The sequence below is a fragment of the Thyridium curvatum genome (genome assembly GCF_004353045.1).
Source record: "Thyridium curvatum strain D216 chromosome Unknown NODE_10_length_634906_cov_78.760910, whole genome shotgun sequence".
NCBI lineage: Eukaryota > Fungi > Ascomycota > Sordariomycetes > Thyridiales > Thyridiaceae > Thyridium > Thyridium curvatum.
The window spans coordinates 524018-549035 of record NW_022156765.1 but is presented as its reverse complement, the minus strand read 5'-3'; the positions used below and the strand labels follow the sequence as shown (position 1 = coordinate 549035).

The following is a 25018-nucleotide window of genomic DNA, read 5'->3' as shown; positions in this document are numbered from 1 at the left end:
GACCTTCCACATCCAGGACAGCGAGTGCTCCCCTGAAGGATCAACCCCGCATACCGTGCCTCACATACCAACCCCACTGGACGACGGACTGTTCCGCGGAGGGGAATCAAAAGCGGGAGCCAGGGGAACACTGTTGAATATGCACATTTCTTCATCCATGAAGTTTACCATACACAGCTATGGGTACAGATTATTATGTACGTCGAAAGACTGTTCATCAGGGCGATTGCTCTCAGACTCTCCCAAGGCCCGTGTGCTTCCCCGTATCCTGGCCCGAGATTAGTTCCGCCGGCTCTTCCTGCGCTTGCTCGGCCATCCTCTGCACGGCATCCGCCTTGCCAAACAACTCGTCCATCTCCTCCAAAGGCCGTCCCTTTGTCTCCGGGTAGAGAAGGAAGATGATCTGGAACAAGCGGTATGAGCCTTGAGAGCTCTCACTTTCGACAGGAACGGTGCAAGAAACTCACCGGCACGCAGGCTAGATTAACAGCCATGAAGAAGAAGTAGATGCGCGACCCGATCTTGTCGATGCCGACGGGCCAGACCTGCGCCACGATGATGCTCCCAACGGCACCTCCCGAGGCGGCAAAGTTGAGGCCGCGGGCGCGAAGGGCGGTGGGGAAGATCTAAGAGGCAAGGAAATCCCCAAATTGTCAGCTTCTCATGGACGACTTATCCAGTCTGGAACGGACGGAGCATGCGCATACCTCTGAGCCATAGACCCAAGCAGCAGGGCCGAAACCCATGCTGTAGCCGAGGGCATAGACGAAGATGAAGACAATGCAGGTGTAGTCAGAGGCCTTGTTCGCGTTGCCGGGGTACACAATCGGCAGCACGCCGTTGATCTGCACAAACGAGTCAGTCTCTACCGTGCCGCAAGCGTACAAGTTTGTTCCATACCAGCATCGCGAACGCCATGACTCCGGCGCCGACGCCCAGCGTCAACCTCCTCCCCACCTTGTCGATAATGAGCATCTCGAGTATCGTGCACCCAATCTTGAGCGTCGACTCGATCCCGCCGGCCAGCAGCGATAGGCGACGGCCGAGACCCAGGGCCTTGAACAGCGTGGGCAGGTAGTACTTCATGGCGGTAGCGCCGCACATCTGGGCCATGAACTGCAGGAGGGCGGCGCGCCAGAGGCGGCTGAAGAGCGAGGGCTCGCGGAAGAGGGACAGCCAGGTCAGGCCCGAGGCGCGGTAGGCGGCGACCGAGGCCTTGATCTCGGCGAACTCGTGCTCGACCTCGTCGTCGGTGTAGGAGCCTTCGCGGAAATAGTGCAAGGTCTTGTGGGCGCGGTCGAGGTGGCCGTGCTCGACGAGCCAGCGTGGGCTTGTGCGTTCCTCCGTGTCAGCAGCAGCAGCAGCAGCAGCAGTAGCAGTGTTATTTGATCGCATGTATAGGGATCAATGACTTACGTCTCGGGCGTGAAGGGGAGGCCGACGGCAAAGATGCAGGCCGGGATGAGCTGCACGGCAATGGAGAAGCGCCAGCCGACGTAGGTGCCCCAGGCGTCATCCCAGAATGTGACTGCGTATCCGATCCTGCGCGTGCTGCCGTCAGTGATGATTTGAGACGCATGTTTAGATGGAGAGCCTTACCAGAAGCCGCAAGCTAGGCCGGCCACGAAGCCAATGTGGTTCATGACCACAAACCTCCCGCGTTGTTTGGCAGGGGAAATCTCGCTGTGGCCGATCGATTAGCTTTTCGAGTACGCACACACACACACACACGCAGTGAGGGAGAAAGAGAGAGAGAGAGAGAGAGAGAGAAAACGAAGGAGACTTACCTCTGATAGAGCGGAACGCTGGTGCTCACAATCGCCGTGCCAATGCCGGCAATGACGCGGCCCGCAACGACCATGGCGTATGCGCCGCCACCCGTGGCGCCGGCCTGCAGCGCGGCACCGAAGCAGGCGGTGAGGGTGCCGACGAGGGCGGCATAGCGGCGGCCGAGGCGGTCGCCGGCGGTGTGGGAGATGAAGACGTACGAGACCCAGGTGCCGAGGTAGTAGATGGCGGTGATGACGCCCTTGCGGCTGGCGTCTGGGTGGCCGAGCTGGGCGACGAAACCGGGGTGAACGAGCACCGAGGAGAGGATGCCGACGTTGTACCTGTCGCGGGATCGGTCTGTTAGCGAGTGTTGGAACGGGATGAGCAGTCAGGCGTGACGTGAGGGGACAGCGGGGGATCTCGCTCACCCCCATGCGAATGAGCCCAGGGCGAAGAAGAGGCACATAAAGTGCAGCCTCAGCGCCGCCTTGGTGAACCTGGCCCGTTGATCCATGGCGGATGGGCTTGAGAGAAGATGACAGAGCGACTAGGCAAGGTTGGAAGCTGGGCTGGAGGACGTGGCGGATCCCAGACGAGAGGCCCGTCCAGCTTTTGAGGCTGGGTGGTGGTGGTCGGCATGTTGATATGGTTTTCGGTAGTGCGGCACTAGCACTGATCAGCCCAGACCAGACCAGGCCCTCGACCAGGCCAAAGCAGACCGGTTGTGCGCCTCTGCCTCGTCCCGGTCACACCTCGAGTCAACCAGATCGGATTGGCGCGTGTGCGTGTGCGTCGTGTGCGTGTGCGTGTACGGATCCGTGCGTGGGTGCGTGGGTGCGTGGGTGCTGCAGATGGCAAATGACCATCGGTGACAGCTCGAATGCTGGCTACCCTGTAGCAGCCATCCATGATGGCACCATCACTGCACCATCACTCCCTCGACCACCACCCACACGGCCACACCACCGAAAAAGCGAGTCTACTGGGAAGTGGTTGGCGGGCAGGGATGAGAGCAGAAGGCCTCAGAGGCAACCGCATGGGTGTTTGTCGACTTGGACTCGCGACGAGAAACTCCCTCCAGATTCATGACTAGCACTTGTCCTCTCCAGGGCTGCTCTACCTATTCCATTTTGTGCTGGGGCAATCAATAGTGCCGTCGTCCCAGAGGGACGGGTTCTTCAGGGCAGCTCTTAGCGCGCTCCACGCGGGTAATTTTAGACACGACTGCCCTATGGATGCCAGAAATTACCTACCTAGGTATAGGTAGTCTCCAGCCCAGAATTCAGGGGTTTCGAGCAATGGCAAATGGAAGAAGGGCTCATGAGCTCATTCCATGGCCGCCACGATAAATCAACGAGATGTTTCGGCACGTTAGGAAAGTACCTACGTCCCTAAATTAAGCTGGAGCTATCAAACTGCCAGGTGGCCTGAAAGGGCATCAATTGAAGAGCCCTGAACATTTGGAGGCTTGGGCCTACCGAGCGGGCAAGGTTCAGGTGTGGTGTGTGCTAAGCATTTTCTTGGTGGGCCCTCGTCCCACCTGGACCCTGCACTAGTTAAAGATCCAATCCACTGCTGATTAACTATCTAGCTACTTGTAATATGAGCAGGTTACTGAAGATCTCGCACACTTCTCAGACAAGCTGCTCAGCCTCAAGTTAGTAACGCTCTATCTACTTTCGGCTGATACAGAATACAACTTCCTTCCTTCTTTCCAGGACATTGTTTGCCGAGCATCGAATTTAGAAAAGCCATTGCCAACCAATGAGTTTGGGGTTGCATTTGACCGCAAAAACGACATCGTCCGGCTTGAGGACAGAGAAGGTGTTTCGTTCGTCTTCAAATCATACTCACTTCATACCGATACACTGACGAGAGCCCTTGGAAAAGGACAGTATGTACATCTCCATCCCATGGTCCGGCTTTCGATGCGGGTCAATCCACCGTTCAGGCTCGTACTTCTCTGGCTCGGGGAACATTTCCTCGTCGAAGTGGTTAACGTAGGAGCTCATTCCGATGGCGGTCCCCCTAGGCCCTAGGTATGACGTATTTGAAGCCACGTCCGGAATAGACCAAGTCTTCCTCTCGCGCGATGCGCGGGAGGCGACCAGGCATCCCCATTACCACCCGGAGAGCCTCGTAGATCACTCCGTGGAGGTACGGATACCTCTCCAGCTGGACCCAGCTCAGGTTCTGCGGGTCTTCGTCCTTGAGCTCCTCTCTGAGCCGTGCAAGCCTCTCGGGCCGAGACAGGAGGAAGAATGTGATTGCGCTCAGAGTGGCCTGAGACGAAGGAAAGACATTAGCACAAGACCATGTTGCACTCTTTCTCATGTTTAGCCCAGGCTTACAGCGGTGGTCTCGGCGCCGGCACCGACCAGAGACCAGCCCTCGCCAGAGAGCCGGTAGATGGTCTTGTGCTCGTGCGGGATAGGAGCGTCCATGATCTCGGCAAACAGGCGCCGCGCGGCGCCGGCCTTGGCCTGCTGTGCCTTGATGACGTGATTGGGAATCGTCACGTTCATGGAGTGGACCATGTAGGCAATGTCCGGGCCCATGTACGGCCCAAGGGCAGGCATGAGGCCGATGAGATGCCGGAGGACGGGGATATGGCGGAAGATGTGGCACGTCGCGACGAGGACCTCGAACGCTCTCTTATAATTCTGCTCAAAGTCTGGCCTATCCAAGAATCCTACGTGTGCAGGGGTGAGGTCAGAATGGTGGGCTATCGCATATGGGGCCGTCTTTCATCGGCTGGAGGCCATACCAAATGGCTCCCCAAAACAGTACTGGGAGATGGCGTCGGCAGTGAAGCAGTTGTACGGATCGAGGACGTTGATGGGTGTTGATACCTGGCCCGACGAGGCCAGTCGCAGGATCTTGCTGCACATCTTCTGGGCCATCTCGTGGATCTCCGGCTCATACCGCAGCATACCTTGCCGAGAGAAGAATCTGTTGATGGCACTCCTTGGAACTCGGTGGGTCTTGGAGAGTCATCAGTTCTCCATTGTGCCCCGGCATTGGATAGAGACTGTCTTGGGCGGCTGGGGAACAAACCTCATGGTCACGGGTCAAGAAGGTCGACACCGTGAGAGGGCCCGCGAATGCGGCCAGGAAATGGGGAGACTTGTCGCGGATGCGGTTGGCAACCCAAGGGTAGATCTCGTCCACAAAGTCATAGTCGTTGCAGTGAAGTTCATGTGGGTTGATGCGCACGATGGGTCCTTGTGTTGCCGTTTAGATGAGCGGCATCAGTTTGAAAATCGCGAGCGATGGGACTGTTACACACCGTATCTTTGGTGCATGGCCTTGATCTCTGCCGTGTACCTGCCAACCCTGATCAAGTCGTACCAAGCCTCATAGAGATATGACGCTGCGGCCAACTTTGGCCCTGGAAATCCGTACAGAGGATGGAATGGAGAAATGTTGTACAAGGTAAAGAGCAGGCAATATCCGCACCACAGGCCAAAGAGGCGTACAGCATTGTCGATGGTAACAAAGGTCAACACGCCCTCGACGCTCAATGCGGATGGCATGGTCGGTCAAATGTATAGTTTGGCCGCGTGTTGTTTAATGTTAGGAACGAAATGACACTCAAAACCTCGCTTTCAGGTCCCTCTTGTCCTTGCACATGCATACGAAAAGCTGGGTTCATATAAGAGCAAGCATCTTGTCCACGGGGAAAAAAAATCCACGTCGGTCACTCAGTGACGAAACAGAAGGCCTAGATTACCTGATCTATGCTGCAACCAACCACTCCAGCCTGTCACATTATGTGTGTGCCACGCGATGCGAGGGAAGAGCAAGCCTGTCGTTCTTCATGCAGGCCAAGCTCGAGCTGAGAGGGATCCATGGATTTCTTTCTGGAGACGACAGTGGTCTAGGGCTTTTGACATCCATTGTCGATGTCAGCCTGGGCGGGGCAGATGGTGTTGGCGCTTACTTCCAAGCTTGCGTGGTTGGCCGGGGAGATGGATTCTGGCCATGGCGTTGGTAGTGCAGTGGTGCATTGCCCGTGCATTGCAGAAGAACCTAAGACCGACTGAGTAATTACCTAAACCTCAAGCAGGGCGGGGGCTATTGACGTATGGCCGGTTTTGCGGATTGGCGGGCGATTGTTGCCTCAACTCGCACCGAACCGTTCATCTGTGCATCAACGTCTGCATGTGGTGTTGATCGAATCAATATTGAAGTTACAAAGCGGTGTTGAACATCATTATCTCGCTCCGATTCCAGCAAACCTGAAAATTGAAAGCTCAACTCCGGTCGTGCGTCCTCTGCTAGGCTCGCTCGAGTGTTGCAGTGCATCGAGTCCGGAGTTGCCTCCGAGCTACTTTTTGATCGCGAAGATCCAACGCTGAAACGATTGAATCCGAGCTTCACCCATGCACCCCTGACCACCTCTCAATCAGCCATTCATACGGAAATCGATCGGGCAGCCTAGGACTGTTGCCTGTTGTAAACACGGCCTTACAAGCCTCTCATTTCAGGCTGCTCGACTTCGCCAATGAACGCCATCTCACCCCCCACAATCCTGCGCTCCCGAAAGCACACACCCGCTCTGATTCTCAGGCGAGCTACCATTTCAACTCACAGACACTTCTGGTCAGCCAAGCCCGCCGCAATGGCTCGTATCAACACCTCGGTCGAGGACTTCAAGAAGGTCCTGGCGTCTTCCGACCGCGTCCTGGCCCTATGCGGAGCGGGGTTGTCGGCCGCCTCTGGCCTGCCGACCTTCCGAGGCGCCGGCGGGCTATGGCGGAACCACGAGGCCACATCGCTCGCCACCCCCGAGGCGTTCGCCAAGGACCCGGCCCTCGTGTGGCTCTTCTACGCCTGGCGCCGCCACATGGCGCTCCGGGCCCAGCCGAATGCTGGCCATTACGCGCTCGCCGAGCTGGCGAGGAGGAACAGAAACTTCTTGTGCCTGACCCAGAATGTAGACGGTACGTAATCATCACTGGCGCGACATCTGTACCGATGAGGCCTGACTGTATGGCATGACGCAGGACTATCGACCAGAGCAGACCACCCTCAGTCCCAGCTGCGCATGCTGCACGGAGAGCTCCTCGATCTCAAGTGCTTTGACGGGTGCGGCTACGTCGAGCGCCACAACACCTCCGATCCGCTGTGTCCCGCCCTCGCCGCCGCCGCCGAGGACTACCCGCCCGACCAGACAATGCCGCTCTTGGATCCCAACCAACCGATCCCCGACATCAAGGTCGAGGACCTGCCGCACTGCCCCGGCTGCAAGACCGGCCTGCTTCGCCCCGGGGTTGTCTGGTTTGGCGAACGGCTCGACGAGGCCATGTTGCGCGAGGTTGACGACTGGATTGACAAGGACAAGTTCGACCTCGTGCTTGTGATTGGGACCTCAGCCGTCGTGCAACCGGCTGCAGGGTTCGTTGATCGCGCTGCAGACCAGGGAGCCACGCTCGCCGTGTTCAACCCCGACCCCGAGGCTGCCGCTGGACTGGTGGATGGGGATTATTTTTTCCAAGAAGATTCCGCCAAGATCTTGCCGTTGGTCATTGAGGGGGTCACCCGCGGCGCCGCTTCACCGTCTTAGGCCGTTTGGTGTTGCTTTTTGCAGCCAGAGACGAGTAAGATTGTGGCGTGAAGCACGGGAAGGCGGCTGGGGTCATGTACATGCATGTGCATCTATCTCATGACCTCCAATCGAGAATAGACAGCTCTTGTAGCAAAGGACACGGTTGCACGGGTTTAATGCGCCTGATGGGGCACGAAAGCGGAATACTGCTTCGGCCTCGGCGTTTGCACGGACGGGATAGGTAAGGCATTCCGGGACTTTTGATTGTCGAAATTCGTGCAGCGTAACATCCGAGTTTGCTCAGATAGATAGGATATCACATAGGAGAACCCAGGGTTAGTAATGAACTGTTATAAAGCTCAGCACTTCCTGATGTTTTCGTCTCGAGGGTCTTGTTATCCATTCGACCTACCAGGATACCAAGATAGTTGTCTAGGCCCCAAGACGTCATGAAGTCTCCTCTCGCTCTCACTGTCGGGGCCCTGCTCCTCCCCGGATTGCTTGCTTCTGCATCCCCAGTCATAGTAAGCTCTGGAAAGACGTGTGTAGTGGTTCTCCCTTGGGAGATATTGACTTTCATCTGGTTTAGGCCAGGGACGGCACCCTGTGCGATAACCTGACGAACCCGTTGCTTTTCATGGGGCAGGTCAAGCGTTACATTCAGGACATCCTGTACGACCCAAACCGCGGCATCAAGGACCTCACTCCCGAAGCGCGGGATCAAGCCGCGCTGATATCGGCAGCGCTGGACGCTCCGCTCGCTGATGTGCAGCGTGTGCGGGCTGCGGCACATGCCTGCCCGGCGGGAAGGACGCGCAGAGCCCCACCAGACCAGACGGTAAGCATTTCTCAAACGATGGTAATGGATACCTCGTGCTGACGCGTTGCAGGTCCGGAGGCAAGAGGGAGGCACGCTGTGCGACGACCTTGATCACACGGCATCGGAACTGCAGCACGCCAAGGACATGGCGGACGAGTTGGCCAGCATGCCGACTGGCGAAAAGGTGCAGACCGGGGGGATCAAGAGCCAGCTTGACAAGACTTTGGCAGATGTTGCCTGGGCCAAGGAAAAGCTGAGTGCCGCCGGGAGATGTTAGCGCAGCGGCAAGCGAGGTTGGTCCGGGAGAGAGTAGGTTGAAAAAAGACCCCGTGTCGCGACCTTGAAGTGGGTAGTGGCAAAGTCGAAGTCGGATGATATGCATGATCAAACCCGCCCCCTCCTGCATCTCTGATCGTGAAGTTAAACAGACTGCTTCCCCAAAGTGGCTTCTGTGTCGCTCTTTCTTTCGATAGTTCGAGCCTGCCATCAACGTCGAGGTTTGCTTCACTTAGACACTAAGGTAGCATTCTTCAGGACAGATTTAATTGTTAATTCAAAAGATTTTATGCTGACAAGTCATCCATCCTGTGCAGGGAATACATGTAGCCGGTTATTAAATATGAGTATGATACGAACGCACGGAATGGAGCAAGATGATCCCGATCACCTAGCCCCCCTGTTGTTGGAAACCCTCCCCAAGGGAAATACATATCCTAGGCCTAAGCCTGCTTTGTATCACCTACCCCCCGACTAGTCGGCCTTGTGGGCTTGTGATACACCGCTCGCGGTCCTCGAGTCTGTAGGGCGAACAAACTTCTCGTGGGAGCCAGTGGCGGTACTGGTAGCAGCGGAGTGATGCTTGTGTCCCTTCTCCAGGTCGTCATTGTCTTGGCCCGGGTTCGCTGTCTGGTACTCGAGCCACTTGAACACCGTGTACACCGCCCAGGCGAGCACCGACCCGCCCAAGGGTCCGACCCAGTAGATCCAGTGGTAGCCCACGAAGCCGGCGATGACGGCGGGGCCGAAGGAGCGCGCCGGGTTGATCGACGTGCCCGTCCAGTTAGTCGCACAGATGTGGGCGATGAAGACAGACATGCCGATGCCGATGGGCGCAAGGAATGTGGCGCGGTGCTTCTCGACGGCGAGGAAGTAGACGGTCAGAACGAGCTGGGCGGTCAGGAAGAACTCGATGAAGACGCCCTGGGGAATGCTGGCACCGCCGCCGAGAGTGTTGGTGACCCGCAGTGGTCCGGGCAGGAGGCCATGGGTGACGGCTGCGGCGGCAATGCCAGCGACAATCTGGGTGACGAAGACACAGGCGCCTCGGAAGGGCTTCACGGCACCGACAAGGACAAGACCTAGGGTGACCTATGAAAGACGACAAGGGTTAGTTACTCCAAGACCGAGAGCACCGGGGACAACACGGTATCCACTTACAGCCGGGTTGAACATGCCGCCGGTAACGCGGAAGAAGATCCAGACGTTCACAGCCACCGCTGTGCCGAAGGAGGCGGCGATGTACAACAAGCTGTAAGGCAGCAGAGGCGACTTGGGGTCGGTTGGGTCATTGTTCACGATGGCAGTCTGGGCGCCGATGAAGGAGAGAAGCAGGAACATGAAGGTGCCGATGAACTCTCCGATGACAACAACGAGCGTGTTGCGAGCCGGGTCCGGCACCTTGTGTCGCCTGTCGACGCCCAGCGGCGAGGCCGCGTTGGTGATGGGCAATGTGACTTCACTTGAGGGCATGGCTGTTGATTATGCTCTTTTGTGGTACTAGGAGTGTTGTGGAATATCACGGGCGTGCTGGAGAGGGTTAGTCGAGACAGAGATCAATCTCGGTCAGCCACAGATCTCACTTCACGGCGCCTCCCTCGGGTACTTATACGGGCCAGCAAACAAAGGGGGAGAAGGGACGGCAAGCCTATCGAGGGAGCATCTAAGACACCAGCGGCATTGACTAAGGTCGATGCAGCAATCGTGAGCCGCAGGTGGACCACCGGTGAGACCGGCAAAAACCTTCACCTGCATATTCCGTACTTGTTAGCGTAACACGTATGAACTAAAGGCCTTTGTTTCTTCCTTTTGGTTTTTCTCCAGCACACCCAACCGCGACCCGGGTGTCGAGTGTGGGTGTCAAGTTGGTTGAGCTCTCCGAAGCTATTGATACTTTAGTTCTGAGACAGCGCGAGGAACCCTCGGCCTTTGACAGAAAGCTATGGCACTAGTTAACGGGTAGCGCACCCTTCAGAGCTTCTTGGACCCTTTTCTCAGCTGAAGTTCAGCTGAACTCAAACCGTTGGCTGGTGGGGACCAGATCTTTAGTCAGGACCTTCTGCGCCTGCGAATGGTGGCTTGGAGTTTTGCACCATCCACACCCTCCACACCATCCACTTGTCGTACGTTAGGGTGTCGCCCATCAGCTTACATGCCTCGCATCTGTCACATTCCACACGTCCTTTCGGCTGCCCCGCCAGGCCCGCCGGGGCAAAAAGCGCAGATAAAAAAAAAACAAGAAGCACTGCAGGAACCTCGGCGTCAGGGATGTCAAGATGTCAACAAGCACACTTGCGTGATTGAGACTCCTTGGCAAATGTTTTCGCCGTGTGGTCTAGAATTATGAGTAAGGGTCGCATAATACAGGCTATTTCGATTGGCCCCAAGAGACTCGAGTCGTGTCTTTGAATAGCCTGTAAGCCATCTCTTCGCTGACGTAGGCTCCGATACTCAAGGATCACGAGTCTGCAAAGCCGCGCTTTTTTTTAGTGCCAACAGTCGGGTTGAACTTGACTCTCCATTTTTCTTCTCGTTGTCAACTACAAAGCATCAAGTGACAAGTATGGACATAGGTAGAATAATCAGGTAAGAATGACGGGAAAAGAAATGCCAAGATGCAAAGCAAAGTATGTACGAAGAAGCAAACATCTCTCAAGAGGGGTCAACGAGCGACAAGAATGGACGCCACATGTGTCCTTTTTGCCTTTGCCAAAAGTCAATCTGCCGAAGCATTCCAACCCTCCACACGTCTGCGGCAGGCTCCACCCCCCAAAGCGTTGTCTCTCGGGTTCCCTAGATGCCCCGAACGAACCTTGCTGTTCGTTTTGGGGCTCCCCCCCACTCTTGCTCGGACGCCCTCAAGAGGGGACACCGGCCTTGATGTTGTCGTACTGGCTGTCCGGGTAGCTCAGCAGGTTCTGCGACGTGTCGATGCCGCCGAGGGCGTTGTAGCTGGTGCTGATCAGGCTCTTGCTGTCGGTGCGGTCGCCGGAAGCTTCCCAGAACATGCTGCCGCCGAGGCCGTTGCTCTTGAGGTAGGCTACCTTCCTGGTCACCATGTCGGCCGTGTCGTACGAGATGAGCTTTTTCGCGTTCGCGTCATAGCTGTAAGTGGCGCCAGCCACCGAGTCATACTGCTCGGTAGCACCGGCCTGCGGAAGCGCCTTGTAGTCCCAGATGCCGTTCTCCCACGAGCCGGATCCGACACCCGAGTACGGCTGGCCAAGGCCGGCCGTGTTCTCAAAGGCACGGCCATAGACGGGCATGCCGAGGACGATCTTGTTAGCAGGCACGCCGGCGGCGATGTAGTCCTTGATGGCCTTGTCGGTGGAGAACGGGGTCGAGGCCGGGTTCTGCGGGTTCGGGTACAGGTTGGCCTGGTGGCCGCTGGTCGAGTCCCAGGAGCCGGCGTAGTCGTAGGCCATGAGGTTGAAGCGGTCCAGAACGCCGGCCATGTTCTTGAGCTGCATCTTGTTGTAGTTGGTGGGGCCCGCGGGCACGGCGGCGGTCAGGAGGAAGTGGTAGCCGCCGGCATGGGCGGCGCTGTAGCTGTCGAGCTCGCTGCGGATGGCCTGGAGCAGCGAGACGAGGTTGGCGGCCTGGGTGGCATCAGCAGGGTACTCCCAGTCGACATCGATGCCGTCGAAGCCCCAGTCCTTCATGAGGGTCACAGCGGTCTTGGCAAAGGTCGACCGGGTCGCTGCGGTGCTGGCGGCGGCCGGGAAGGTGGGAGAGTAGGTCCAGCCGCCGATGCTCAGGAGCGTCTTGAGCTGGCGGTTAGCCTTCTTGAGCTTGAACAGCTGCTTGACGCAACCGTAAGCGTTCTTGCCGATATCGTTCCACGCTAATGCAATGTTGATTAGTTGATGACGCTCATCACTGTTACTGGACAAGATCACTCACAATCGCCATCGTAGTGCTTCTCAAGATCCGCATAGGTGTCGGACGAGTAGCTGTTGTTATCAGTGCCAGATCTACTTATTTGGCTTTGGTTGTCTTTCGCAAACTTACACCTCACCGGTGGAGCGCAGGTTAGCAAACGCGTAAAGGACGTAAGTGATTTTGTTGGCGGGGAGCTGCGCAGGCTGGTAGTTGCGTCCGTAGATACCCCTATATCACCTTTGAGCATGCTGGGCTTTGTCTCTAGTTCTCTTCAAACAGTCTTCATACCAGTTTGTAAAGTAGACCATGTTCTGGTAACCGGATGCTCGCTGCTCGAGCACCTGCAAGGGCGAAGAGGCACCAGGCCAAGCCCAAAACGAGACCAGGGTCAAAAGGAACGGAAGAACATAGCCCTTCATGGTGATAACAAGGTCAACAGCGAAGAAGAATAAAGAATTAATCCGAGAAGGGACAGGAGGATCTGGTCCTTGCGATGTCTTGCCTCATCAGGTCCATGCAGACAGAGGCGATATCGTTATTTCTTATATGCACGCGACTTTCCCCCGTGATGCGTATGAGGACGTCCATGTGTCCCAACACAGAATCGCCACAGAATGCCCTCGTCCAGCAGCAGTGTCAGACGCGCAGGAGCGGTGGCGCGCGCTTGCAAGTCATTTGCAGCAACGTTGCGGATGTCACTGCAACTTGCCTTTTGTCCCCAGCGGGACTCTGGGAAACCCCATGCTATCCGACAGAGGGCGCGGCAACTAAGCAGACGGACAGACGGACTAGTCTGGCAATGCAATCTCTCTCAGGTGTCGGCATGCGGCGCGACTCTCACGCGGGCGCGATGTCTCCTACGATAGAGGCCATGTGCGCGTGGTGGGCCAACTGCTGTCAGTTCATCCGTCCCGGTAGTGGTTGCAGCAAATGGGACCTCCGGGGCACCGGACACCAGTGCAGCCAGTCAAGTGTCGACCTGTCGGGGCATCTGGAGTGTGAATGAACTAGCGTCAGGGGGCCCAGGGCGCCAACGCTGCAAGGTGCGGACATATCGTGCCGGGAGCTCGCCGGATTAGGAAGGTCTAGGGGGCTTTCGATATTCCCGTGATGTTCAGGGGGGTTGCAAAGAGCTCCTGTCAGTGGGGTTCCCGATGAAACCCTGCGAGCGCACCTCTGATCTTGGGAAAGCTCGGAGAGCCTTGATCACAGCGATCGCTAACAAAGAGTAAGGCGACCCCGTTAGTCTGCCATGGCACGGTGCCGCGAGTTGCGCGTGATTGGAAGAAGCTGAGATCACGGCTCGCCTGCGACTGCGCGGCGTGCGCCGGAGATGAAAGGGCGGGCACTGGCTAAGATTGCGCCGAATTGCAAAGGGGTTCGGTCCGGCACCTGGCTGTGACCTCGGCGGGGTATCCCTGCTCTAGACGCTGGATCTGGTTGGCCAGAGGGCCACTGAGATAAGATGAATCGTGGTTACAATGACACGCATGCCAAGCTCCCATGGCCAGACCAACGATGGCGTCGCTGTTCCTGGCATGGGGCTGCAATGATGCGCGGGGATTAGCTTAGGACGGGAGCTACCGAACACCCAAACGCCTTCCCACCGCCCCCAAGTCTTCCAGAGACTCATCTGATTGGTAGACCGCTCATCCCAAGCCCTCTTTTTGCAACGTTACCTAGCTGGGAACACTTGAATGGCGTTATGAGTGAAAGGGGGAAAGCCTGATGCCAGACAGATCGCAGCCCAAATACTTGACCGTAGAGTCCGCCGCTCAGTTGAGCTCAGTGGGGGGATGCTTCCCCAGACCTGCCAGGACTAAAGAGCCACGGGTTCACTGGGGCGATTGCCCGAGCTTTCTTCGCTCAAAGGGCTAGCTCAAGATGGAAGGGATACTGACGATCTCTCTCAGGCGCTGGGGCTCGTTCTATGTAACAATCCGTGAGGCTCTAGGCAAAGTCTCGAAGCGGACCTCCCTCAGCTTCGTGACTCGGCATTGTAAGAAGATAAAGAGAGAATGGACTATCGAGGTTTGGTAGCTTCTACTCTATGCACCTCGGCCAACGTTGCCATTGCCCACTTCTCCTCACGCCAAAAGATGACCTTCTACTAAACCGCTGCCTGCCTGACGCCTGAAGGGCTTGTTTTGGCAGGCACATGTCTCGCCTCCTAGTTGATTAGTTGAAGGTTACAGGAACCCGTCTTGTGGACTGGTCAATGGGGACGCCCACAGTTCGCTCATTACCGAGAGGCATGAGTAAGGTCTTCGCGTTCAGCTTCCAACTGCGGCTTGAACCGGTTGACTTGTAAAGGCAGGTTAATTCGTCTGGCTGTCTGCTCCTAGACATACTTTGACGATATCGGAAGCTTGATGTGACAGGTCTCATGTCAATCGGGGGCGTGAAACATGACATCGCCGTATGAACTGGCACGGTAACATGCTAGCACCTTGTCAAACGAAGGACGCATAGGGATTTCCGATATGCTACTAGCTCATCGTATACCAAACGGCTGGTTTGAAATTATTGTCAATGCTTCCCATCGATCCGGTGGAACTTGTAGGCGCACTCAAGCACCTCAAGCATACACCAACATTCGCAATCAAGCAACCTTCGAGGCAAGAAGGGATGGCCCAGGCAAGGGCCTTTGATAAACGAAACCAGGCTGATACTTTTATGGTTCTTCTGTTTAGAATAGGGACTTCTTTACTTCACCGAACACGATGCAGAATTGCGCCCTTGGAATTCTCTTGGGAAGCCTGTCGACCCTCTCTTTCACACTGGACTGGTTGAACCGACGCTGGCCCAGAGCGGTGGGAAAGTGATGGGACACCCGACCTCACCCATGATGAATACGTCCAGCCTAGTCTGCGGAGCTGACTTAGAGAACAAGCAATCTGAAGAGGGGGTGAGTGATAGAAGTATGTCTGGTTGTATGACTACCACACCCGAAGAGATAAACATATGATAATGATAACTTGGAAGGACCCTGATGGTATTGCTTGTATTGTGTTCATTCGCCAGGTCTTCCCTGCCCTGATTAGGTGACGGTAGACGGCACCAAGTCGCTTTCTGGGGACCCGAATTGACCCGATACATATTCGGTCACTGAGGTAAGCGGTATAGTAGATGCCGCCGACTGACCCGGTGTCACTTGTCTCATCCCATCTTCGTAGCTCTTCTGTCGATGTCATACCTATCCTCATCAGGCGCAATCAATGCAAGTGCCTCGGAGGGCGCACGTGTGGGCGGGCGGAGACAATTCCGTCCTCTGCCCCACACGCCCTTCCGATCATCACTACCTGGATGCGGGGCCGGCCCTACCGAGAGACATGGAAAGCCATCGTCTACATAAAAGTAGATATGGCAACTTCGATGCACCCAGCAAGCTTCTAGTAGTTACAAATATCCCATCAATCCCTCCTCCCTAGATCTCCGTGATCATCAAAACCTCGCCTGCTAAGCTAGCCTCGCACTCATTGACCTTTTTGATGCTCAAAAGTTCTTGAATGCTGCACACAAACACTATGGCCGACGCCGAACCACAAGCAGTAGAAGTTAACAAGACCGCAGACGGCATCACGACCATTACCATCAACCGGCCTCATCGACGGAATGCCATCGACGGTGCGACGGGCAGGAAGCTGACAGACGCCTTCCTCGCGTTCGAGGACGACCCCAGCCAGAAGGTGTGTGTGTTCTACGGCGCGAATGGCACCTTTTGCGCCGGGTTCGACCTTCATGAAGTGGCCAAGTGGGGAGAGAGCGGCTACCAGGGCCCCATCGTCGACGAAAATCACCGCGTCGACGGGCGCAATATCGGGCCCATAGGCCCCTCGCGGATGCAAATCAAGAAACCTGTCATCAGCGCCGTCTCGGGCTATGCCGTCGCGGGAGGTCTTGAGCTGTCTCTCCTGGGTGACATCAGAGTCGCAGAGGAAGATTCCGTCTTTGGGGTCTTCTGTCGAAGGTTCGGCGTGCCACTCATTGATGGCGGCACTGTCCGCCTCCAAGCAATCGTGGGACTGGGAAGGGCCCTCGACATGATACTCACCGGGCGTGGTGTTCCAGCTCAGGAAGCCCTACAGATGGGCCTCGCGAACCGTGTCGTACCCAAAGGCCAGGCTCTAGAGGAAGCGACCAAGATCGCCAGACAGCTCTTGGCCTTCCCGCAGGCGTGTATGAACGTAGACCGTGCGAGTTGCTATTATTCGGCCTACGAGGCGAAGTCGTTTGAGGATGCACTCAGAAATGAGTTTGACAATGGCGTCGAGGTCGTCACCAAGGAGAGCGTTCAAGGTGCAGCAAAGTTCAGCGGCGGGGCGGGAAGGCATGGATCCTTCGAAGAGTCCAAAATCTGATGAGGCCTCCTGGGTGGGCTACATTCTTCGACTCGGCGTCGCCGACTGCAAACCACCGGAAGGGTTGCCAAAGCCGAATCAAGTGCCCATAGGTTCTAGATAGTGCTGTGCCCGCTGCAAATGAAACTGTTGTTGACATGGAGAACATGGCTAGTCAAGTCCAACATGAAAGTCCATCATCTTGTCGTCCATATATAGACAAGTCAGCGTCACATTTGGGACGAGGCCCCCAATTTGACGAGGCTGAGTTATTGACAGACGAGCAGTTGTTTTGGTATGTCCGTCCGACATCAGTAAGCGCGACTTGATGACCTCAGCACCTATCGGCCCGGGGATCATTCGTCGTGTGCTGGATGTCCACGGTTTTATTTTTGCTTCACCGAACATGGACACTCCGTGTTACACTATTGTGAAGATATTAAAGCCCTGAACATGAGATCTGCCCAGGTGCTCTTGCACGATATAAAACAATCAAGCTTGGGACTTGACCAGCTATCGAGATACTAATTACTCAAACTTCTCAAACTTCTCAAACTCTGACCAACCAACAATTCGCCATGTCTTCTACAAATCATTGGCACACGCTCGATCACTGGCTGCATCACCTTGCAACAACAGGCCTTCTGAAACCAAAGAATATACACTACGGCTGCGCGCTCTGTGGTCTCATCTCCGGAGGACTTGTCTTTGCTGGCCTCATTTCCAGTGGGTTCTTGCCGCCCATACGCCCCTGGTGGCCGGCAGAACAAGTATCGGAACACTATGAAACGCATCTCGTCGGCATGCACGTAGGGAGCGCCCTGCTAATGTTTTCTGGCGCCTTCTTCATCCCTTTCTATTGCGCCATTGCCGACCAGATGCAACGCATTCCCAACATTCCCTGGATTCTTCCCCAAATACAGCTGGCCTCCGGCACCGCCTCTGTCATTGGATTCTTACTTCCGGGCATGCAGCTAGCAGTGGCTTCCTTCAGAAAAGATAGGGACCCTATGGTTCTCCAACTTGCCAACGACTCCTTCTGGATCTTTGTTCTCATGCCCTTTTCCACCTTCTTCCCGCTCTGCTGGAGCTGGGCATACGCAATTCTTTTAGACACTCGAAAGGAACCGCCGTATCCCAAAGGCATGGCGATTGCCAACTTTATCGTGCCTTGCATGTTTCTCTGGGCCGCGGCGATTCATACGACGCAATCGGGGCCTTTCGCTTGGAATGGCGTTCTTGGATTCTGGGTGCCGTTAGGCTTTTTCGGGTTTCAATTGATTGGAGACACTTATTACTTGCTCAGGGCTATTCGAGTTAATTATTCAGAGGAAGGCAAATCGCAGAGCAGCCGAGCCCTAGCCGTGAGCATTGCAAGTAATGGTTCAAAGATCGAGGTCTGAACCGGTGCGAGTTGTCAAACCAAAGCGAACCGGAAAATGAACCTTGCACCTGGGGTAATTGAAATTTACGAGGAATGGAGATTTGTGTTTGTGCGATTATGGGAAAAGAAGACGAGAAGTTGCTTGCCATTACATATGTAATTTCTCTCAGAGAATGCCAAAGATATTGATTGTTGATGCTCAGGCTGTGCCATCCAAATCGTGCTTTGCAAGGGTCTTTCGTGCATAGGTCATCACCATTGGACAGAAGGAGGGTCAAGGAGACAACTCAACATGACCTTGCGGGACTTCTGGCAAGTTCCCCGGCGTCTCTGATCTGCTGTCAGTATGTTTATTGGATACACATCTGGGTCCGTGAGCGGACGGACATATAGCGACCTCGGATCGTCCGAACATGAGGCCGTTTCGATGGCTATATCAACCGGCTTACACTGTGCCATCCAGCTGCAGTGAAGATGTTAATGCCTCGAAAACTTAAAAAGTGCTATTCCTCTCAGTAGAAATCAGTAGAGATAGCAGTTAGGAATCGCTGTTACGATGGATGTTCTGCTTGTTTCACGAGAGCAAAGTAGGGAGAGGTTCGATACGATAGCTTGGTATCTATGACTCGTTAAGCTGCTCGGGATATGGTTAGGGGAAGTTCGTAACGCCAGCTGACATATGCGTAGGTGAGAAGGAGGTCCTCAACTATCCATCTAAACATTGAAAAGATGTCGTCTCGCATATACGATCCGGCTGATTCGGCTATCCGAGATCAGTTGCAAATTGAGCTGAGCGAGGTTTAAAATTAGGGAGAGTCCGAGGCAGATGCTCCGATCACCGGAGTACAGCCTTTATTTGAATATGGATAACGACTTCCTGAAGCCCTTGTTAGCGACAGGGTTCAGCCTTGTCCCAACATGCAGCTATTGGAGACGAGACTCGGCCAGTTAATTGTCCCGCGCGAGGTTAAGTAAGCGGCTCACAAACGCCCCGCGCCAAGAGCCAATGTCATCATTGGCAGGGTAGTGTGCTCTGTGATGTACAGAGTTGACTGGGATTGTCCTGAGGGACTTGCCGCATCCGGCAGTCGTCCTTAGCCGAGGTGGAGCCGGCCGTTGAGTGAAGAATGAAGGCGACGAGGAGCTATGTTCGGGCATGCTGGGTGCCTTACCAGGATGGCTGTGCCCACTTCCCTACGAAAGTGGCGTCTGTCAAAGATGAATTCGGGATTCCTATGCTCGAGAGCCGAGATCGGTAAGTGGGAAGGTTTCTGGGTGCCTGCCGCGCGGGAGATGACGCAGAAGACGTGGCTACGTCTTGGGGTTTGGGCTGGCCTTGTCCTCGATGGGCTATCTTCTTCTTTTTTGACTTTATCTAGCTGAGACCCTCTTCTTGGATGATCCGGTGCTCGGCCAAGCTCTGCACAGAGACAGCTGGGTAGGGTTTTTAGTGTTGTTATGGTCATTTTGGCGAATGCGCAGATCCTGGTCTTGGATACCTACTTGAACAATACGTTAATGTTTACTCAACCCTGACAAATGCTGTTCTAGTGTCTCTTCAAACACAGGGATCGAGGGAATTAATCTAATCAGATGGCAGGTCGGCCCTCCATTGGAGGAAGTCTGGGAAATCGCACCGTCCAAAGATCCGGGGATATCGCCGTTGCCCATCATCCGTGTTGACCGATGGGGGCAAGGTGCCAAGGCGCGATGCGGGTCGGACTCCGCCCACGGTCCTCGATTAGGCCCGGAGCTTTGGACGCTTGGAGGCATCTTGTTTCTCTGCCTTGATCGGGTGCAAGATCTTGTGACGGCATCCCATCGGCTGGAGGAAACAAGTGAAACAAGATGTGCGGCTTGCGGGTATAATACCCAACGCCATTTCCGGTCGGCCCAGCTCGAATGCCGAGTGAGATTGGTTCACGGCTCTCGCGTACCTCGACCGGCTACTCAGTGGTTGCTTGTTACTCTTCATCATGAAGACCTCGCTCTTCCTCGCCTCTCAGCTGCTGGCCGCCGGCCTCGCCTCCCAGCCATTCCTCAATGAGGTAGACACTGGTTTGGAAACCCGCCTCCAGTTCTTAGGCAACTGGACCGAGGGTACTCAGCCCGAACTCCGCGAGATGCGCTCGCTGCAGGACTTCGACTTTGCCGCGCGCCAGAAGCTCAAGGCTAACCAGTACGCCTACTATCGCCTCGGTGCCGGCCAGGAGTGGAGCTACAGGAACAACCTCGACATCTGGCAGAAGGTCCGCTTCCGCCCACGCTTCCTGAGGGACATCACCAAACTCAACGACTCGATCGGCATCGAGCTGTTTGGCCACAAGTTCAGCGCGCCCTTCTTCATCGCGCCGGCTGCCAACGCTGCGCACTGTGACCCGGAGCGTGCCGAGCTGAACCTCATGGAGGCTGCCGGCAATGCCGACATCCTCTACACCGCCGCGCTGCTCGCGGCCAAGACGATCGAGGAGCTCGCCGTCGTGAAGCGCAACAACACCCTGAACGGTCCCCAAGTCGCCTTCCAGCAGATCTACACGCAGAACAACCTGTCTGTCACCTTCAACGACCTGAAGCGCGCTGAGGCCGCCGGTGCCAAGGCCATCGTATGGACGGTCGATACGCCGAGCTCGTCTGTGCGCATCCGGTCGGCCCGATACACCTCCACTGAGGCCGGCGTCGGTACTACCCGGCCCAACACCTGGGACACGTACGCGCAGCTTAAGAACCACACCAAACTGCCCATCATTCTCAAGGGCATCCAGTCCGTTGAGGACGCCATCGATGCGGTTGAGCACAAGGTTGACGGTATCTACATCTCCAACCATGGCGGCCGTCAGCTCGAGTACGCGCCCTCGTCTCTCGAGGTCGCCTACGAGATTTACCGCAATGCACCCCAGGTGTTCAACTCGACTGTCGTTCTGGCCGACAGCGGTGTCCGCTCTGGCAATGATATCCTGAAGCTTATGGCTCTGGGTGTGCACGCCGTGGGACTTGGTCGACCGTACGTCCCTGGCCTTCTGTAATTGGCAAGCCTGTCTGTAAAAGAGCTAACAAGATGTCATATAGTTTCATGTACGCTAACTGCTACGGAGTTGAGGGCATTGCCCAGGCTATCCGCATCCTCCGCGCCGAGCTGATCCAAGACGGTCGCAATCTCGGCATCAACTCTCTGTCAGACCTGAGCCCCAAATTCGTAAGTGGACCCCTTGTGACTGATCCAGAAATCAAAACGATGTGGTATCTAATAATTGATATTAGCTAAATCTTAACGAGCTTGCTAAGGATGTCAACCTCTTGGACTGTAAGCATTGAACGTGACCTGAGAAGGCTTCAAGAGCTAACCTGTCAAAAGAGAACTCTATTCTGTCTGTTTGTCGGATGATGTCTCTTGAATTTAATTTTGGCAGTCGATATTACCATGCCAATATTAAAGTTTCAGATGGAAACAGCAGGCTTCACCCACTTCGAGTTCGTGTGTCAAGGTTTGAATTGGCATAATAGTACTTCCACATCTAAAAACTGTTCTCCAGCGCAGCCTGGATCTGCAGCGCCAACAGCCTCGAATTGTAGCGACACAGCGCCAGATTACCGCCCATGATCCACAAACCCGGGTGTCCAGACCGCCTCCAGATCGTGCGGAACTCGCCCTCCTTGTCTAGACCCCACACGTCTCCGATGCGATCGGCCGTCTCTTGTCCCAGTATCTGACGTGTCTGCGTCCGCATGTTCTGATACCCAGTAGCAAAGATGATCTCATCCGCGGCCAACTCGGAGCCGTCATCAAACTTGAGCCCCTTGGGAGTGACCTCGGTGATTTCGCACCCCTGTTTGATTTTGATCTTACCATCGGCGATGAGCTTCGAGGCCCCGACGTCAATGTAGTATCCGCCTCCCCGCTGGAAGTACTTCAACATGAGCCCAGCGCCGCCCGGCCCGCAGTCGACCTTGAACCCGGCCTTGGTGAGGCCCTCGAGCGTGTCCTTGTCCTTCTCGGCCTGCCGGACCGTGATCTGCACGTGCATCGCCTTGAGAACTTCCGAAGGCGTGCCCCACACCCAGATGTCAGAGTCCTCGACTGGCGGGCCGTTCTCATCGTACAGGCCGCCTAGCGCAATCTCAACGATAGACTTGCTCGATACGACGCAGGTGCTGGACCGCTGCACCATGGTAATATCGTAGCCCTTCTCAAAGTAGTCCTGGCAGATATCGTGGGAGGAGTTGCACGAGCCCACAACAATCGCTCGCTTGTGCTGCCGTCCGGATTCGGGGTTGGCACCGGGGAACTGCGACGAGTGGCAGAGAAGATCGCCCTGGTAGTCAGACATACCCTTGATGGAGGGGAAGTTCATCTCGCCCGAGTGCCCGGTCGCTTGGACGATGTGCTTCGGCCGCAGGGTCGTCGTCTTGCCATTGCTGCGCCGGTGCAGCTCTACGGTCCACGACTTGGAGCCGTCATCCCACTGGCTAGATTTGATGTCCATGCCCATCCAGACATTGAGCTCCAGCAGCGTGGCGTACGACTCGAAGAAGTCCGCCAGCTTGTCCTTGGGCGTGAACACTGGCCAGGTAGACGGAAAAGGCAGGTACGGCATGTGATCGTACCAGACCGGATCGTGCAGGACGAGCTGCCGGTACCGCTTACGCCAGTTGTCGCCGATGCGCCCGTTGCTGTCGACGATGAGGCATGAGACCCCCAGCGCCTTTAAGCGAGCATGCAAGGATAGTCCGGCTTGTCCCGCGCCTGATGCAGTAATCATGTCAGCACTCTATTCTGCCAGACGCTGCCGATTTGCAGCGGGCTGAGGGCGGTTGTTTGCTGTTTTGGTTTAGCTGCGAAATTTAGAGTTCTTACCGATGATCAGGACGGTGGGATCCGAGCCATCACCAAAGTTCAGCTCGGCCTCGCGCCGCTCCTTCCAATTCTTCCTCTCCGGGTCCGCGCCGTGGTTGACGCCCTGCGGACGCTGGTGGTGCGTCTTCTCGACATGCTCGCCCGCCTGCCGCAGCGTCGTGAAGAAGGTCCAGATCTTCCACTGCCCGTCTTCCTGCTGCGCGAGCCTCATGAACCCTTGCCCTCTACCCTTGGACGTCTCGAACGTGAAAAAGGCCTCGACGCCCTTGACATTGCCTACGTTGTCTAGGTTGGCGACGCGAGGGGCTCGGAAAGCTGTCGTCGTGTCAAGCTCCACCTTCTGCAGGCGGTCCTTGGCCTCGTCGCGCAGGAACGCCACGATGGCGTCCCGGCCCTTGAGCGTGCGCAGCTCCCAGGTGAGTGCGAGGTGGTCGCGGAAGTAGCAGTTGTCCTTGAGGAAGAGCTGACTTATGGCGTCAATGTCATTGGCCGTAAGGCCTTCGTTGAGCGAGCGGACAATGGAGGCGGCAATGGGAGCGGGGTCGAGTGAGGCCGCGTCACGGGCCGAGGGCGGCCATGTCGCGATGGGGATGTTGACTGAGCCAGGCACGCTGCGCTCGTCAGCCGGCCTAGCCGTCGGGGAGGATGAGGTTGTAGTTGTCGCCATAGTGCTCGGAGGTGATACAATCTTCGAGGCCTCCAGATCAGAAGCGATGATGTGCTGTGTCTACGAGGACGAAAGCCGGTGGTGAAGGCTGGAATACAGCTCTTTGTCAAGGACCTTGAAGCTACTTATTGGGAAAACGAGAGATGATGATGACGTGAAGGAACAAGAGTGACGCGATCCAGTGCTTCCTGCATCCTTGTCTCCGCTCTTCGGTGATCCGATTCCATTGGAGGAAGGAATGGGTGCGCCTTCCGTAGGTCGGATGCAGCTCAGGGGCCACAAGACGTCAGCTGGACGGAAGCCTACTGTGACCACTCACGCCGCCGACAACGGGCGCTTATGCACGATGGCCGGGACTTTGTCTCAGCACAACCCAGCCACTACAGTTAAGGAGACTACAGCTCATCTGACCAGCGCTAAAACCTCATCTGACCGCAACAGGGGCAAAAGTGGAGAAATTTTAAGTTCATCTGCCCTCATCACTATTTTCAATTTCTTTTCCGACCAGATCAGATAAGCTCTTATCAAGAGATAATAGATAAGAGAAGTAGCTAGATTAAATAAGTAATTTAAAATTAAATCTAACTATCTTCTTTAATATTCTTAACTCTATATCTTTATAATATTAATACTAATAGAAATAGCTTTAGAATTTTTCTTTTTTCTATTTTAATAAACTTCTTTTATATCTAATTCTAATTAGTAATAAGCTCTTATAGATTTTAATAATAATAATGATATTATTATAGATTAGATCTATAATTATATAGATGTCTTAAGAAAGAAATTAATATATTATAATTAATTAGAAACTGATTAGATATAGATTACTTACTAGTTTATAATTAATTAGAAATTATTAGCATTTAAATATTAATATATTACTTAAAGTAACAGTCTTATTCTTATTTCTTCTCTATATAGATTTATAATCAATACTCTTTAGATTTAGGATTTAGTTTTTATACTAACTATCCCTAAATATCTAGAGATAAATAAATATAGAGTCTGCTATATTATCCTTATTATAGAACTTTATAGTACTTAGATTAATAACTCTAAGAATTATATATATAATTAGAATTAATTACTATATATTTTATAGTAGCTTCTAATTATTTACTAATTAATTATATTATAGCTTTAATATTCTTAAAGATAGATAATAGCTTCTAAGCCTACTTACTTAGCTTATCTTAAAGATATTCTTTATTAATATTTAACTTATTCTTATAGTAGGGTTAAGGTCTATAAACATCTTAATAAGAGGATTAGAGGTCTCTCTTATTCTTCTATATCTAAAGAGATTTAGATGACTATAAAGAAGATTTAAGAGAGTTAAAGAGAGTTTATAATATAGAATAGACTGATTAGGTAAGTATTTTCTCTATAATTAGTTTCTAACTAATATTTAATTAATTCTCTTACTCTAGGTTTATATTTAGTCTCTAGAAAGCTTTTCTAGAGAGAAAGGCC

General features: G+C 54.5%; 10 protein-coding genes across 10 annotated transcripts; 5 read left to right on the top strand and 5 right to left on the bottom strand.

Annotated features, from left to right (window-relative positions):
• Positions 1-232: 232 nt before the first annotated feature.
• E0L32_002602 (uncharacterized protein) lies at positions 233-2409 on the bottom strand (the record flags this gene model as incomplete). The annotated part of the gene is made up of 8 exons (XM_031136810.1): positions 233-403; positions 468-626; positions 708-845; positions 901-1330; positions 1417-1542; positions 1600-1683; positions 1788-2127; positions 2268-2409. 8 exons carry the CDS (start codon positions 2407-2409, stop codon positions 233-235), a joined length of 1590 nt encoding a protein of 529 aa, XP_031000456.1.
• A 1211-nt stretch (positions 2410-3620) lies between these two features.
• Positions 3621-5306, bottom strand: E0L32_002601 (uncharacterized protein; the record flags this gene model as incomplete). Its single annotated transcript, XM_031136809.1, has 6 exons — positions 3621-3798; positions 3938-4053; positions 4122-4462; positions 4538-4754; positions 4828-4994; positions 5060-5306. The coding sequence occupies 6 exons, from the start codon at positions 5304-5306 to the stop codon at positions 3621-3623; spliced, it is 1266 nt and encodes a 421-aa protein (XP_031000455.1).
• Positions 5307-6277: 971 nt separating this feature from the next.
• On the top strand, positions 6278-7339 carry E0L32_002600 (uncharacterized protein; the record flags this gene model as incomplete). Its single annotated transcript, XM_031136808.1, has 2 exons — positions 6278-6716; positions 6798-7339. The coding sequence occupies 2 exons, from the start codon at positions 6278-6280 to the stop codon at positions 7337-7339; spliced, it is 981 nt and encodes a 326-aa protein (XP_031000454.1).
• Positions 7340-7770: 431 nt separating this feature from the next.
• E0L32_002599 (uncharacterized protein) lies at positions 7771-8418 on the top strand (the record flags this gene model as incomplete). Its single annotated transcript, XM_031136806.1, has 3 exons — positions 7771-7845; positions 7911-8159; positions 8212-8418. The coding sequence occupies 3 exons, from the start codon at positions 7771-7773 to the stop codon at positions 8416-8418; spliced, it is 531 nt and encodes a 176-aa protein (XP_031000453.1).
• Positions 8419-8891: 473 nt separating this feature from the next.
• E0L32_002598 (uncharacterized protein) lies at positions 8892-9890 on the bottom strand (the record flags this gene model as incomplete). The annotated part of the gene is made up of 2 exons (XM_031136805.1): positions 8892-9509; positions 9579-9890. The coding sequence occupies 2 exons, from the start codon at positions 9888-9890 to the stop codon at positions 8892-8894; spliced, it is 930 nt and encodes a 309-aa protein (XP_031000452.1).
• A 1385-nt stretch (positions 9891-11275) lies between these two features.
• Positions 11276-12718, bottom strand: E0L32_002597 (uncharacterized protein; the record flags this gene model as incomplete). The annotated part of the gene is made up of 4 exons (XM_031136804.1): positions 11276-12261; positions 12321-12370; positions 12429-12527; positions 12588-12718. 4 exons carry the CDS (start codon positions 12716-12718, stop codon positions 11276-11278), a joined length of 1266 nt encoding a protein of 421 aa, XP_031000451.1.
• Positions 12719-15826: 3108 nt separating this feature from the next.
• Positions 15827-16660, top strand: E0L32_002596 (uncharacterized protein; the record flags this gene model as incomplete). The annotated part of the gene is made up of 1 exon (XM_031136803.1): positions 15827-16660. One exon carries the CDS (start codon positions 15827-15829, stop codon positions 16658-16660), a length of 834 nt encoding a protein of 277 aa, XP_031000450.1.
• Positions 16661-17217: 557 nt separating this feature from the next.
• Positions 17218-18042, top strand: E0L32_002595 (uncharacterized protein; the record flags this gene model as incomplete). The annotated part of the gene is made up of 1 exon (XM_031136802.1): positions 17218-18042. The coding sequence occupies one exon, from the start codon at positions 17218-17220 to the stop codon at positions 18040-18042; it is 825 nt and encodes a 274-aa protein (XP_031000449.1).
• A 1957-nt stretch (positions 18043-19999) lies between these two features.
• E0L32_002594 (uncharacterized protein) lies at positions 20000-21335 on the top strand (the record flags this gene model as incomplete). The annotated part of the gene is made up of 3 exons (XM_031136801.1): positions 20000-21024; positions 21090-21216; positions 21282-21335. 3 exons carry the CDS (start codon positions 20000-20002, stop codon positions 21333-21335), a joined length of 1206 nt encoding a protein of 401 aa, XP_031000448.1.
• Positions 21336-21535: 200 nt separating this feature from the next.
• E0L32_002593 (uncharacterized protein) lies at positions 21536-23542 on the bottom strand (the record flags this gene model as incomplete). The annotated part of the gene is made up of 2 exons (XM_031136800.1): positions 21536-22764; positions 22876-23542. 2 exons carry the CDS (start codon positions 23540-23542, stop codon positions 21536-21538), a joined length of 1896 nt encoding a protein of 631 aa, XP_031000447.1.
• Positions 23543-25018: the final 1476 nt, after the last annotated feature.